Source organism: Anopheles maculipalpis, chromosome 3RL (genome assembly GCF_943734695.1).
Source record: "Anopheles maculipalpis chromosome 3RL, idAnoMacuDA_375_x, whole genome shotgun sequence".
NCBI classification, from domain to species: Eukaryota; Metazoa; Arthropoda; class Insecta; order Diptera; family Culicidae; genus Anopheles; species Anopheles maculipalpis.
Genome location: NC_064872.1, coordinates 10,732,584 through 10,747,979, shown reverse-complemented (window position 1 = coordinate 10,747,979; position 15,396 = coordinate 10,732,584). Strand labels below are relative to the sequence as shown.

The window sequence follows — 15,396 nt, the reverse complement described above, 5'->3', positions numbered from 1 at the left end:
GGGACGATTGGGTGTTTAAGTATTAGTCTCACAAGGATGTAAGGACATTATAGCGAACCATCTACATATACATCCACGCAATATAGTGTATCACATACACGCACTCCGGAGGTCAGAAGCACTCGGACAGCAAACTAGTATACAAAACAATTTTTTTTTCTTCAGTACCTTACCATGAAAGCTTACCCCTGGTGTGTTTTGTGGCTTGTGGCCACCGAGACCCGATCATCAACCCGAAAGGGGCTAGGCTCGGGCTGTAATGTGCCATGTTCGGGACGATCAAAAGCGCAAACTCGTGCCCAGTTCGTTAGGACGCGCTTGAGAATGGGAAGCCCAACCAGTGGTGGTAACGGAATTTCCGTAGAATCACAAAAACTAGATGAGAATAAGCATTACGAGCGTTACGATGAATACTATTATAGTAATAGTGATGATTTGTGTTGATAGATGTAGTGCATCTACCTACCGAAGCGATTCTATAGAATAGTCCTTAATACCTTTGACTCTGTAATGGTCGTGGGAGTTGGGAACGGGATTGGAAGAGGCTTCCTTTCCATACCTCCTCGACAGATGGTGAGAGGTAGCAATTTTTTGTGTCCGCCAGTCATACAGCTTCCATGAGAAGAGTGGAAAAAATAAACCGCCTCCGCTTGAAGCTAAACTTCCGTGACGCGGCACAGCTTCTCCACCTTCGGCATCATATTTTCGGCAGACAATAAAGAAAATCTTATCCCATCCCCGACCACGGCTAAGGTTCAATGGCTACGCAAATGGGAGCTTTGACGCTTCACGGAACATACGCACAGCGGTTCAAAGACTTCCCCCAAGGAAACAACGGCATGGAATGAAAGGTTTAACAGTTCCTGTGCCATTGACGCCACCGCGAGATCATTTCCGTTTCCAAGCGCTGTACAGCGCTTGGTACAGCAGAGGGCAAAGTTGATTCAACTACAAGGATTATGGTTGGGGCAGAAGCTACGAGAAAAGTTATTCATTTCGTAGGGTAGTGTACTCATGCTTGGGTAGTGTAGTACGAGATGAGAGGATTAAATTACAGTTCTGGTTTTTGACAAGTCTGTTTATTGCTGAAAGAAGTCAAAGAATATGGCAATGGAATGAATAGTACAAGCAAAAGCAACCAAAACAAATGCAACCAAAACTGTCACATGTTTGTTAATTATCAATTTAAAAAAAGCTTCGTTGTATGGAACGAAAAAATATGCAAAAAGCGTTACAAAAGAACTGTTAGCGTGGTGTAATTGGTAAATGGTAGCACTTTTGAAAACTGACACCAGCGAAAAGAGAATAACATATTTTCTGTAACACGACCTCATGTTTTACTCGGGATAAGGCAAAGAATAAGGAGGAAATGCCTTATCAATAAGAAAATTTAAATCGTTAAATTCATTCAACACGAGCGGTGTTGACAATACGGCACTGGACCGTCACAATCAATTGTAAATCAATAAATAAATAAACAACGACCTCATGTTTTGGCATTCAAGTTATTATAATGAAAAACATGTCTTGTATAATGAAAACATGTTTTATCTGCTCCGGAGATAAACATTACTATTAGAGGTATCTCAATTGATTCGTGTTGTTCTTCTTCGGCTTTGGCACTAAAATTTCGTGTGGTTCTTTATTGCAATTTTTGGCTTTCCTTGATTGAATCATATCGGGGATTAGATAGTTAGCCCTGCGTCCTGCGATGTCCTGGACAGAATTTCATAATCGGTCTTCGATAAACCACCGCACCCACCGGTTCTACCGACCGAATGTTTTGTTTATGGCTTAACCATTTACTACAAGGTTTCGATGCCTAACTTATGCTGTGGTATTGATTTGACCAGTTTTAAACTGATTGGAACAAGTGTTCAGAGTTATAGTATAATGTCTTTGAGAAATGTCTTAAAGCCCTAAAGACTTCAGATCCACTTCAATACTCAAACGGTTCCTCTAACTTCTAGCATCCAAAATTCCTATTTACCTATTTGCGAAAATAATATCTGCCTTGCTACGACAGGGTCCTGCGGTTAAGGCGTAGCCCCGGTCTTCACACGTTAGGTTCACCGGGGCTCAAATCCCATACGGACCGTTCCCCTGTAGTGAGGATCGACTCGTAAGCCATTTGATGATCTAGCCGGTTGTTAATTGGCGTCCTCCGTTAGCATGGTCCAGGACTCGTACCCGTAGAGGACTACCGGACGTTTCAAGGTGCGGTAAATCGTACATTTCGTGTGTTGTTGGAGTCTTCTGGAACGCAGGAGTTTGAGGAGTCCTTCGGAAAGCAATGTGCCTTCAGATTTCCCTGCTTACGTTGTTGTCCAAAGTCACGATCGTTGCTCTATCTACGGTTAAAGCCTCCGGCAAGCAGATATTTTGTCTTCGTCGCATTGATCCTCAATCCAATTCTATTGGCCTCGCATTTCAGTCGGGTGTACGCCTCGCAAACCGTACCCTGTTGGTGCTAAATTATTTCCTCTTTCAGTAACAAAAAAACAATCATTTAGTCAATTTTCTTATTTCGTATCATGTGTCAAGATTTGCGCGACCTGATGGATTGGACCTCCTTGGCATAATGTGAATGCACTTCTGCCACGTGCCGCACCGTTCTCTTGTGGTGCACCGAAAAAAAAGACACCCCTTTCCGACACACCATTTTCTTACAACCGTACGCAATCACTCGCCGATCGCGGACGCGTTACTCTTGATGAGTTTCGGAATATTTTTATGCTCATTTGATCGGTGCAATTTATTTCACGTTAATTCTGTACCACTTCTGCAATCGCTTCTGCTATCCCTCGGTTGTTCGTTTTATTTCGCTCGTTCACTGTGCCCTCGCGCCCTATCTCGATGGCGCGCGGCCATGGATGTGCTTAATTGTTTATTTTTATGTTTCATTCGTTACTTCGCATCTTCACAACCCTCGCACGCGGCTGGTGGTGGTACCTGCCCACGGTTTTTGCACCTCGACGCCTGCTGTCATCCCGCCGTCCAAGGTTCAAAGCCCAAGCCGAGCAATCTTAATTTTCGCCCGTTTGCCATCTTGGTTTCCGAGCGAGAAGCCTAAAGAAGAAAACATTCAGATGTATCTTTTCTTCAAAAAACTCTTTCAAAAACGCAGGCGATGAGCTTTTGGCTTGAGGTCCACAGAATCAGCTTACTGGCTGACCACTGCACCGGAACAGCAGACAATTTCCTGTAACCTTCGACGACACCCGTCACTGGTGTCTGCCAACAATTGGCAGGACTTCTTCATTTGCTAGCGAGAGCGAGCGAGGCTTCGTGCTCGACCCACGTACAATGTTGCAACGAGCAGTCAGACAAGCAGGCAGCATTTGTAACGCCGGTTGACCAACACTCGTTCGCATCAACGCATCATCAAGGATGACGGACCGGCTCGCTATCGTTTCGTTTTCGGATTCTTAATTGATTTTAAATTCACTTCTTCTGTACGGTGCGTAGCGAGCGGTGTAGCAGATTGCATCTTGCAACGCGTCGCTTGGGAGATCATCGTTGCAAGATTGGCACGGGGTGACACGTGAAAAAAGGCCAAAAATTGGCCAAAATCATGCTGGCAACTGGTGCATATCGGCATGGCAAAGGAGGTGGAAAAACAAATTATTTCAAAAAGAGACCACCAGCAACCAGCAAAGGTGTGGTTTCGGTTACTCCGGGAGTTTAACGTTCTCCTTTGCGTTATTTTGCTATTCTGCTGAACATCATTGAATGGTTACGTTATTTTTATGTTTCATTTCGATTCCCCCAGTCCGGTACGGAGCGGGAGAGCGAGAGTTTTCAATTTGCAGCAACAACCTGTAGGCACGCATCAGCAACAGTGCCAGGGGTCAGCATACACCGGGCAGGCCGGGAATCCGGGCTGTGGCGGCCGGTTTCGTTTCATTTAATGGTAACGATGTTGGGATTAAAGCCGGTAAGCCGCTTAATAGTAACTAAATGGTAATATTTGTGGAATTTAATCAATAAAGTCCATATCGAGCCGACCGGGGTATCGTGCGAGCCGGTTCGCCGTGCGGCAGGTTGCTTTGAAAATGTATCCATTTTTCTTCCACTCTTCAACCACGCGTTTGTTTTTTTTTCCACGCTCGAGCACTTGAAAACCAACGCTCGAGCGATGGGTTTTATGGCTGCAGTATGGATAGACGGACCGGCAGTACGGACCACCCGGGTCCGCATGGACCGAAAGGTGTTTTGCAGCAATTACGATTACGGACCATAGACGGAAGTGTGCCGCTGTCAGTTTCTGGCAAATTGCAACCCGCTAAACAGCTTGATTTGTGCTGCAACAGTTTGTTTCGGATTGCGGGAAGAACTTTACTAATGTACGTTAGGACACGTCTCCTAATCAGCTGGACGATACAGCGAACAGATACAAGGAAAAAGTGGAGGTGGGTAACTTTTTTGGAGACTCACTTTGAATGGCAATGAAGATAAAACTTCCACAAAGAATATCTTTTATTAAATCATCATCATTCCTTCACAAAATGGCTGTTGGACATTAAGATGTGGCCTCAACCATCACTAAAATAAAGCTAAATTTTTGCATGTTTTCATATGACGCTTGGAGATCAGTTACTACTCTGTCTTAGCTACAGAATAGCTGGAATAACGGCTGAGGATCTTCTCTTCTTCAAAATTTCTTCAATTCCATTTCCACTGGATGTTTTGAAAGTTGGCTATGACTCTATCCGTAGAAATGTGACGTTATATCGTTTGGGTGTTAAATAAACATTTTCCTTTAGAGCTGCACAAGTTGTACCATCGGTATTAATGATATTACCACCATCAAGGATCTCGGTATGTGACTAGATACGAAACATACATTTAACGAACAATTGGAATGTATTATCGGGAACGTATGGTGGGTTTGATTAGTAATCAGCTTTATGCTTATTATTATCAGCTTTATTATGCTTTAGGTTTGAAGGCCTTGTATTGTTGTTGGGTGCGATCGATCCTTGAATATGCTTTTGTTGTTTCAGCATAAGTTCCTTTTGGGTTGCCATAATGTGACAATTCCCTCTTATCCTCATGGCTTTCGCGCTGTGGATGGCATATTCAGTCTTGAAACTCTCTAAACCCGAGTACCTACCTGGCTCTATGTATTATCATGTACCGTCATCATTCCCGTTTCCCGTTTACGTGTTTCCTCTTCCTTACCTGTCCCTTAACGTCAGTTACTAAGTCAGTATTCAAGGAAGGAGTATGTAATTTATAAAATATATTTTTCTTTATTAATAAACACTAAATTATGACAGTACAATGCCGTATTGTCAACACCGCTTGTGATGACTAAATCATATGAACATAATGATAAGGCATTTCCTCCTTATTCTGTGCCTGATTTATAAAATATAAACAATAAATAAAAAATAAATAAAGTTTCCAACAGAACAAGAATTGTATTAGAAAACATAAAAGCATCATACTGCTATTTAAGTAAGAACGAATATTCTGTTCACCAACGAATTAGATCAGAAAATAAGTTGTAACTAGAAATGGATCTTATTGTAAAGATAAGACGTAGAAAGTAAAGAGTAGTAGCGTTCAGTTTCAGCACTACCAAGAGAACAAAATTTCAGCATTAATTCGAAGCAGTTCCGTCAATATTCGCTCGTGCCCGACAATATTCTAAACTATGAATCTTTACAAAATCAATCTTAAGGACACGACACGTGTAGTATTTGTAGAATTTCTTATGTACAATGACTGTTAAACCTATAGATTCCTGCCTACCATCTCTGGTTTCTTTAACTGGATTTACCCATAGCGGAATAGTCTGCCTTTTGTATAGTTGTATGATGTATAGGCGGCCCAAAACTTGAATCAATATCGAATAATAGACTTTATATTTATTTATATATTTATTGTAGCACACCTCATCCGAACGATCTATACATTATAGATTTTTTTTATTTTAGCCTATTTTCGTTTCCCTAGTATTTTTCCTTCATATTTTTCTCAGCATGGTGTGGCAACCATTTGATACCAGTTTTTTTTTTTTTTTGCACAATTTCTTTATCTCAAGCAGTTCATGTTCCTTGCGGTTTCGATATCAAACGCAACCGGTTGCGCGAAAATGATCTTCCACTCGTACCCAGCCAGCTCTAGCTCGAACTCAATTCCCATCGAATTCATCACCGTGCAAGGCTTCACCCTGGTCGGAAGCAGATCGAAATCATCCCACAGCATCGTTGCGCCGTGAGAACGTTGCCCAACGCTGCCATTTCATCGTTTAACGACGGGAAACTCCTTCCGTCAAGATTAAGTAAAGCCCTACGCAATGCAACAAAAACCGAGCTACGCAAGCAAACATCAGGCTTCGGGGTGGCGCTTCGCACTGCGTAGAGTGTGGGACTCCAACGAGCGACGGTAGTGCATCATTTGCTTGTGTGCTAGTGTGTGTGTGTGTGCTTTTTTTCTTTTATTTTCCAGAGTGAATCATTCGTGAGACCTGAGATCACGCTGCTGCAACGTGAGACTGACCGCGTTCGGTGCTTCTCTGGTGGTGCTGTTGCACTTTCCAGATCCAGCGACATGTCGTCGGGTCTATCGCTTAATTTTCGTACGTACGTCGTCGTCCGCCCACGTGGAAGAACAGGAGCCGCCGCCGTAGCAAACGTGTGGCCAACGGTATCGACATGCTCGACGCAACGAGCAAGAACGAGATTACGTAAAGGACAAACTAAAGTGGCGCCTAGACACGCGAATTTCCAGTTCTTTCGCTGTACACGTGAGCATGGCTTGTTGGACGGGATAACAGGCTGTCTTTGACATGACCTGGCGTTTCCAGTACGCTTTCGGACCATTTAATATGGTTGTCCTGTAGAGCAGAATGAAGCGCAACAGCAAACAAGGGAATAACAATGTGGTAAAGAATATTACTTCCGGTAGATCAGGGACACAATGGCGCATTGTGGGAGAATTTGTCACCATTTTGTAATCGCATTACTGCCACCCAACAAATGTTTGCGGTTGTTGTTCGAAGCTTTAATGTTCATGGCTTTAATTACTAATAATCAATAGTAATGTCATGATGTAGCCGAAAATACTAAAATGATCAGATGAAGACATATTGAAGATCATTCAATGGAGAGAGTAGAGTTTCTATAGTATGTGTCTCCCGTGTGTCCGTATTTAAACTATAAACATTTAACGCTTGGTCCAAGAACTAGTTGTTTTGCCATTTATTTTAGACACACTGGTGTTGATAAAATGTTTCAAGAAAATGTTGCACAATGTACTCAGCTGCTAACAATGGGTAAGCCCAACGGAAGATTGTTCTTCAAAGAATCTTTCACAGCCAAGCATGTATATCTAGACTTCTTCCATACGGATTGCAGTCAAAAGTCAAGGAGACAAAAAAAGAATTTTTGTTCCTTTCAACTCTTAATGAAGTAATTTCTATATCTCATTATTAGTTGAGATTAAATTTTCTGAAGTTCATCAATGAAGTACTCTACGTTAATGGCTAAAATGTCCTACAAATGAAAACTCCTAAGACCGCTTTTCAAAAATACATCCTCACACTCAGGCTGCTGAAATTACCAAACACAGCTTCACGAACACCAGCCAATATGACGTTCGCCGAACATACGGTCCTTGTGATCCTGTCCTGGTGTACATTCCCCAGCGCACGAGCCCATCACCTGGCATTATCCAGGTAACATCCGATAATATGATAATTCACCACAATTTTACATCATACGCATCATCATCCGTTCCCTCATCGAGGGAACATTCTTCCCTCATCGGAGAAGAAGCCGCGACCTACATACAAGAAGTGATCGCAACCACTGACACCCATAAAAGATCCATCGTTCGGAGGACATTGTCACGATCAGCAGCTTCGCGCAACCTATCATTAAGCGAACCTGCAGCAACCCGCTAGCGTTAGCTTGTGCACACCGGGAAGGAAGGAATTAACTTATAAGCCATTTGGACGCTGCCCAAAGGACGCTCGGAAACAATCCGAACCCATAGGGCAGGTTTACGAATGAGTGTGTGTGCGCACATATCATGTTTTCGCTTTATGGTGTTACATTTTGTTGTTATTATTAAGCTCCAACCTTTCATGATGAGACGCTTTACTTATCGGTCATTTCAATTAACTGAACGTTTTACCTGTGAGCGAATAAATTGAGCTGCACACACTTTGGCTGCCAGCCTAAACTCATTAATTTTCGAATTCCTCACATCGCTGCTATGAAGACAGTTTTGCTCCAGTTTAACATCATTCACTTGTAGCTCGATCGTGCTTAATGATGGTAATTTTGGAACGGTGTTTCAATGAACACAAAAGCTTATGGGGAACACAAATAAAATTAAATAAAACATTACCTTTTGGAACGGTTTGTTTGCTATTGATGTATTGAAAATTTAGTCGAAAAATGCAATTATTGTGTAAACTTATTTATTTTTCTCATATCTCAAGGATTCTTATAATGAAATTACACTAGAAGCCTATTGCTAACTTATGAAAGTTGAGGTTAATTTTCAGCAGGACTTTAAGAAACCCTTTCTAAGTGTCATATCTTGAAACTTAAAAATACGTTTTGAATTCCATCTGTATGTATAACAAATTAATTGGAACGTTTCCAAAAACATATCCAAAATCGACAATTCATGAACTTATCGTTTCATCAGAATTCTAGGAATGCACGCGTTGATACTATCGCACGGCCCAGCAAAAGATCTGCCTTGGAGGTAAAGATGCAAATAAAAGGTGAACCACAAAGAGAGTCTGGCAGCAATGATTGGTGGGCTTAGACGACATGAAGACGGCAATGATGGACGATACTGAGAACCAGTTTGGAAGCATGCAACGGAAATTCCCAACACAGTGACGCATCCGGAAATAAGCGAAATTTTTCCTCAAGCAATGATTCATACTTCATCAGACTACCATCATAGGCGCCAATGTTCCACAAAAGGAAAAATTCGCTTGAGTTCAAACTTTTATAAGTAACATTAATTTTTTTAAACGTTTTTCACAATTAAAAAATGTAATTCGATGAGTCCTGGGTTGCATATTAACAAGACGGCAGTGACCGTTCCATACATGAAGAGATGTGGATAACTCTGGATGGGACTATTCGATGTTGCCCATGAAACGAAAGCTCCCTAGATAAATGACCCACTTTCGATGGCGAGGTATCTTTGCAAACAAATCGAGCAAGAAAAGGATTTTTTTTAGCCCTCCAAAAAGAATTTTTCAAAGACAGATGTACAAGAGCTGTAAAAAACTATTATTTTGATCAGTGGAGCAAGGTGATAGTTTTCTTTTCTGGAAAATCCATTCTACTACGACGATTCTTGTGAGGTAAAATTAGGTGTTCTTGTCCTACAAGATTAAACATTATATATTCGATTCGAACGAGAAGACAGAGATACGATATACATTCGATAAGAAGTTTCTGGAGCAATGAGATTCCTTCAAATTTTTTTTGATAATTGTGGTTCCTTTGAAGTGGACCCCTAGATGAAAAAAAGCTTTTAGAATATAAGAAAGTTTCAAGGAATGCACCAGACCTGCGGTTGAAGACACTGCAAATGTATAGGCTTTTTTGGAATAAAAGGAATACATAGATATTTAATTTATACATTTTTATTGATGCTGCATTTATTACAAGGAGAAGGAAGAGATACACAAACAAATTGTCTGTTCTATACGCACGATCGTTCACGTACGTGCATGAATACATATAAATGTTTTAAAATGTGTACTGTCTATACTCACAAAACACTTATTTCTCAAATATAGTCCATTCACCTAATACATCATTCATTAGCTTTCACTTACCTATGCATGGGTCTAAGTTATCTTCAATTTTCAATAAGTTTCAATAAATTTTTCGAATCTTTCGGCGGTTAAAATGCTCTTAGTTCTCCACATAAACTAGCAAACGAAAATAACCTCCCTTGCACGCATGCATTACATATGTTTCTCGTTCGAAATTTTTTATTGTAATAAATGACAAATATTATTCATAATGATTGCGGTAAATAATAAATGTAAAAAAGAAAATTTTCATAAATTATACCTGTACACTTTGTATGTCAAATCGTGCTCATTTAAGATTTTTTGTAAAATATTTAGCATCTCAAAATTTTTGACAGAATTCAGTTAAAAATTTTCAATTTTCTATCTCAGCCCTTTAGAGACCCTATAGCTATTAAATACTTAGTTGAACATACTTTAAACACACAACTACAGGTAAACGTTCTGTACACTGAGCGGAGTTGTGCAAATCTTACAATTACTTGATGAGATACTTCCCATTAGGTTACGTATTAAATGCGCTGCATGCTAAAACGTTGCTCACGTCATGTCATCGAAAAAGTGCATTCAGGTGATTAAAATAGAGTTTCGATTTTTGTAGGGCGTCCCATAGCAGGAACTTTCCCAGCGTTGCCGTGAGATTAAAAGACGCCTCGAACATTATTTTTACTTGTACAATTGTTCGCCCCTAATGTTGAATGGCCGGTGTTGTTGTAATAAGTGTGAACGTTGTTCATGTGTGGCTGGCGCTAGGATGATGGCGTCGATGGTGTAGGCGCGACAAACGGTGTCCACTTTAGGCAAGATTGATCAATCTTCGGCATGTTACCCCGACGCTTGACACGTTCCTCGTACTCCTCCAGAACATCCTGCAAAACACAACCCAAAAAAAACCCAATTTAGTAGTACACACGGAAGCGGTGGAGCATACTGTTTAATATTATTTGCAATGTCTTTGAAAGACTTGATGGTATTACGATACTGATGAAGAATTGCTAACTGCTTCACGAATGCACATTCAAGCACTTCCAAAAGCAAAGCCGATTAACACGAAACGCGATGTAGCCTATACTCGCTTCACGTGCCATTAACAGACATTTTCGCGTGCACAAAATTGCACTGCGATGTACAATTGCTTGCTGCGTTAAAAGATATATTAAATAAAACAACTTAAGCTAATTAAAGAGAATCCCATTAGGACGCGGTGAAACCGACAGGCCTATCATTACTTGCTCGAGCAGAAACTGATAAGGATGAGAAGATTACGGACATTTCATTCTTTTTTTTTTTTTTTTTTTTTTGGTGTTTTGTGTTTGTACGTTCATTTTGGGGCCTCCCTTTCACGCTTAATTGTGCCGGTCGTCGACTCAGTCGAAAGCTTTTAAACAATTTTGAACAACATTAAAAGTTAATCTTAACTACACGTTCCGATAAAACAAAAAAGGAACATGAAACTGTATCAATCATTGATCCCACAAACAGAGGATGATATGCGCTTCTGCTTGGTGCAAATGGCTTAATTTTCTTTGGCGAGCTGCGCGGTAATCGATCCTCTTGCAAATCAACAACGTCACATACACGAAGGTTATTGTTGAAGGCAAAAACTGGAATGATTACAGTATTGATCATCAAGCCATTTACTCCTCAAAGTGTTTGTGATTAATAATATCAGAGATCAAACGTATCTCGTTAGCTGAATACGAGTGCCTTCTGTTGTGTGCAGTATTTTGTCGGCAAAGCACGTAATTTGGTGTTTAAATTGGTTTTTGTAAGTGAAACATTTATCACAACATTAATATCGACGCTGGTGAGTATGGTTTACGGTTTACCCTGGGACTGCTGATACTTGTTCCAAAATTAAGTGTTTTGAAATTGAATTCAATCAGAAATTCAAGACATCAAAAATTCCTCCTTATTATTTTCACTCAAGTTTTAGATTGTTTAAAGCTTAGCATGAGCTAAATTCATAATACAGTCGTGTGCACATAAATTTTCAGGAGTGGTCCGATGGTACATGCGACTGCGGCGCAGGACTTCACACAGCCGAACTGGGGATCAAATCCCATCGTTCAAATCGTTCCCCCATAGTGTGAGAACTTGATTATCCAACTACGTGATATCAAAAAGTCTAATAACCCATTCGATAGCGAGCGTGACCCAGCTAGCAAGGTCGTTTACTAATTAAATTAGTCAAGAATAAAGAGAGACATGAATTTGAAATCCATTATCTACCCAAAATATAAGTTATCAAATAGATGTTTTGTAGTAGCATTCCCATCGATTCTTATTGTTAAACATACTGTTGCAAAGTCTTAGGAATACAATCTTAATTTTGCAAAACAAAATAAATAAATAACTGACCTATCATACGCCCTTCCTAGCCCTATTACGTTTCAACCACTTTCCATCCAAGTGTGAGTACACCGTGCATTCATCATTACCATCTAAAGATGGACCCTTCCTCCGAAGCGCACACTTGTTTCGCCGACTTGTTAAGACTTGTTGGTGCCTTGGAGAGCACCGAAGTTTGTTAGCTCCTATCCGCCGGCCAGCTTCAGCCAACTAAATCGGTTAGTCATTGCCCGTTTCGCAAAGTTTTCGCATTTTTCGCAAAACAGGCGAAATCCCGGAAACGTCCATCAAAAGAGCAATTACACGCTAATTAGCGAGATACGGCCAAAAGTTCCGGGCGCACATCATTTCACAAGCTTTTCCCAGCACGGGAAAGAGACGGCAAAACGGCGTTTGGGCCAAACTTGCTCCCGGGGCGTACAGATGGGAAACGGGGGAAGGAAGATAAACCAACGAGGTCATCTGCTGCCTGAATTGCCTGAACCGATTGTCTGAGGTGGGATCTGTGTGAGCAGGGCATTCGCATTTTAGCTAACTTTCCAAGTGCTTCGGGGGCCTCAGTCGGATCTGCTCTAGTGATCGTGATCGTGAGGCTATTTTGCTTATTGACAGCCAGAACGCGCAGAAACAGTAGCGGTGTAGTACGGACTCAGTTGCTGCTACTGCTGCTGCTGCTGCGACTGTTGCTACTTCACTAATATACCTGTGCAAAGGCAGGCCGGGTACTTGCGTGACAGCGACTGACCAGCTGATTGCTCGCAGAGAGGATCGTTTCATCAAACTGTCAAATTTGTTGAAGCGTACCAATCAGGTACCGTTAGCCGTAGTAGTAAGCCGTTTGCTGCGCAAAGTAGCTGACGATATCTAACACGGATCGGCCAAGCGCATCGATTGTTCCTACAATTTGTAAACTAAAAGATGGTCAACCGATACCGATCACCGGTGGCAGAAATTAGCAAAACCGATGCTACCCGGCATTTTGGTAGCTGTAGCTTGACCAATTTACCTAATGAATCCGTACGGTACATTCGTGGCACGGAGGAAGAATGGAGTTTTCGGTGCTGATATCGCAAATCAGGGGAAACATTTAAATTTAAAAAGTCGTAGTTAATCTCCATAACAAGTCATTTGTGATTGGGAAGGGACGAACATCTCAAGGCAAGTTTAAAGACAAATTGATCAAAACCCCCGTTTGGCGATAAGCATATCTTTGAAAATTAAGTTATTACTCATTTACATTTAAAACGACTCACTTTTTTTTGGTTATTAATACTTTTCCTCGGCTGTGAAGGCGAAAATTTCACCGATACTTGAGGATTATGAATAGTGTTGCAAATAATGCGAAGCATACACCGAGCGAGAGGGTACGAAAAATGAAAACTGCAATTGCTTTTTCTGTTAGCTGGGCAAATCGTTTCAAAAAATCCCCGAAGAGATATTGAAGCAGGTGATACAGGAAACACACGAGAATTTTGTTTGAAACCGATTACCTTTGAAATGGTATTCAGATAGAACCTGTGCTCTCTCTCTCTCTGGCACCTACCAATTGGCAGTGAATTTAAGGGAGAATTATTTTAAAAGCTTTTCTGTCGGGTGCTGTTGAATTCTGGCAGCTGCTTCAATGTTCATTGATTTGATTGGGAAATTTAGCACTCAATTCAAACCGCATCAATATTTTGAATCATTTATAAGGCATTCTAAGAAGATAAATTAAAAATGCGATCGTTTAATAGTTTTTGCTGCTCCTTAATTTGTCATGAATCGTGCAATAATCCCAACAGGTGCATCATCAGTGGAATCACTTTAGAAAGGGAAGCTTCAAAAAATCAAATTTAATTTACCAAAACAGCAAACTAACCGCTACCAACCGACCAGCTATCCCTTCCATACACAGACCGATGTACCGATTAACTGTTAGACCACCTTGCGTGTTTGTTACACCTGTGGATTCCTGGCCGGTTATCCTGAGCTGATAACTTTTTTCCAAATAAAAACGCTCACCAAAGAAGTCACGAAAAGCCTTCAACACGTTGGCCGTTCTTTGAGTGCAGAGCTTAAGAACTGTTGATATTGCACCCGTTGGTATTATAATTGTATTTCAATTTGCCGCCCTCTTCTGCCGCTACTTGCTACACAGGAACGTTGCAAACCGATCAAGACGGTTGGAGGTTAACTTCAGGGTCAGCTTAAAACTAAAGGTGCAGATGAGCGCTTATACAAGTGCATTTGGAATTGTTTATTTTTCTCACTTGATAAGTATCTTCTTCCCATGCAACTTGACTGCCCTCTAATGGTATGCGAGATGAAGCAGTTTTATCATTTGTGGGACTATTTTTTGCTTGTCTTAAGTTCAGTTCGTTAGAATAGTGATGCTAATCCAGTCGCAAAGGAAACCAACTACCAGCTGCGAATATCATTAGTGTCAGTTAAATGGCAATCGGAAGGCTCGTTTGGCGGTTCCTAAATAATTTAGGATCACGGATCGTTTCACGAAAATTGTTTACAACCCTTCGAATGTATCGAATCGTTAAGGTGATTTAGAAACATTCGCCAAACTTCGTACATGGCAGTCATTCATCCTTGCAAGGTGCTGCGACAGACTCTCAGAAAGCGAGACAGAGAAATCTTCAATCAATGGAGAATGGTAATTAACGCCATTAGCATCCCGAATACTTCATTAACAACAATCCAGGTGAGGGCTTTCGGTTCGAATAACGCTTCTGCAAACAATGTTGCCAGCGGTATTGGGTCCATTACCAGCCTGTCGTGTTCAATCAATTTTGGCACATACCGCGTAAAGAGCTGATTTACCATATCACGAACGTGTATCGATGCCCGATGGCCTTTTGGAACGCTGGTATCGGAAACAACACGCAATAACTGTAATTAGGACCCATTGCAAATCGACTGCCGGCGCTTGCTGAGCGGGCAGCCGAAATATGGAGACAAACGGGAGCGGACAATCGATCCGATCGAGCGACCCATTCCACACGTTAAGCCCGGAAGGGATTTTTGAAGTTTATGCAGCAACAGAAAGGGGCACGTGGTAAGATCTGCGCTGCGCAGAAACCTTAAGGATGTCAGGTGCTATTTTTTATTTGCGAACATAATAACTCACAAATTATGAACGAACAAATAAAAACCAATTTCATTTTGTGCGGTACAATCATGTTGCCAGCTCTTATCGTCTAATCCAAATAAAACTTGCTAAAGTAAAGAGAGTTTAAACGATTACACAT

The 15,396-nt window shown here is 41.2% G+C and overlaps 2 protein-coding genes across 2 annotated transcripts in view; both read right to left on the bottom strand.

The window, feature by feature from the left end:
• LOC126564988 (glutaminyl-peptide cyclotransferase-like) overlaps nt 1–15,396 on the bottom strand; it is a 194,660-nt gene that overhangs the window by 121,061 nt on the left and 58,203 nt on the right. The gene's annotated exons all lie outside the window — the stretch shown is intronic.
• LOC126565837 (histone acetyltransferase KAT7) overlaps nt 10,416–15,396 on the bottom strand; it is a 56,478-nt gene continuing 51,497 nt past the window's right edge. Inside the window, exon 8 of the mRNA XM_050223047.1 lies at nt 10,416–10,674. Within this exon, the coding sequence (XP_050079004.1) occupies nt 10,555–10,674 (120 nt within the window). The 3' untranslated portion in view covers nt 10,416–10,554. The remainder of the gene's footprint in view (nt 10,675–15,396) is intronic.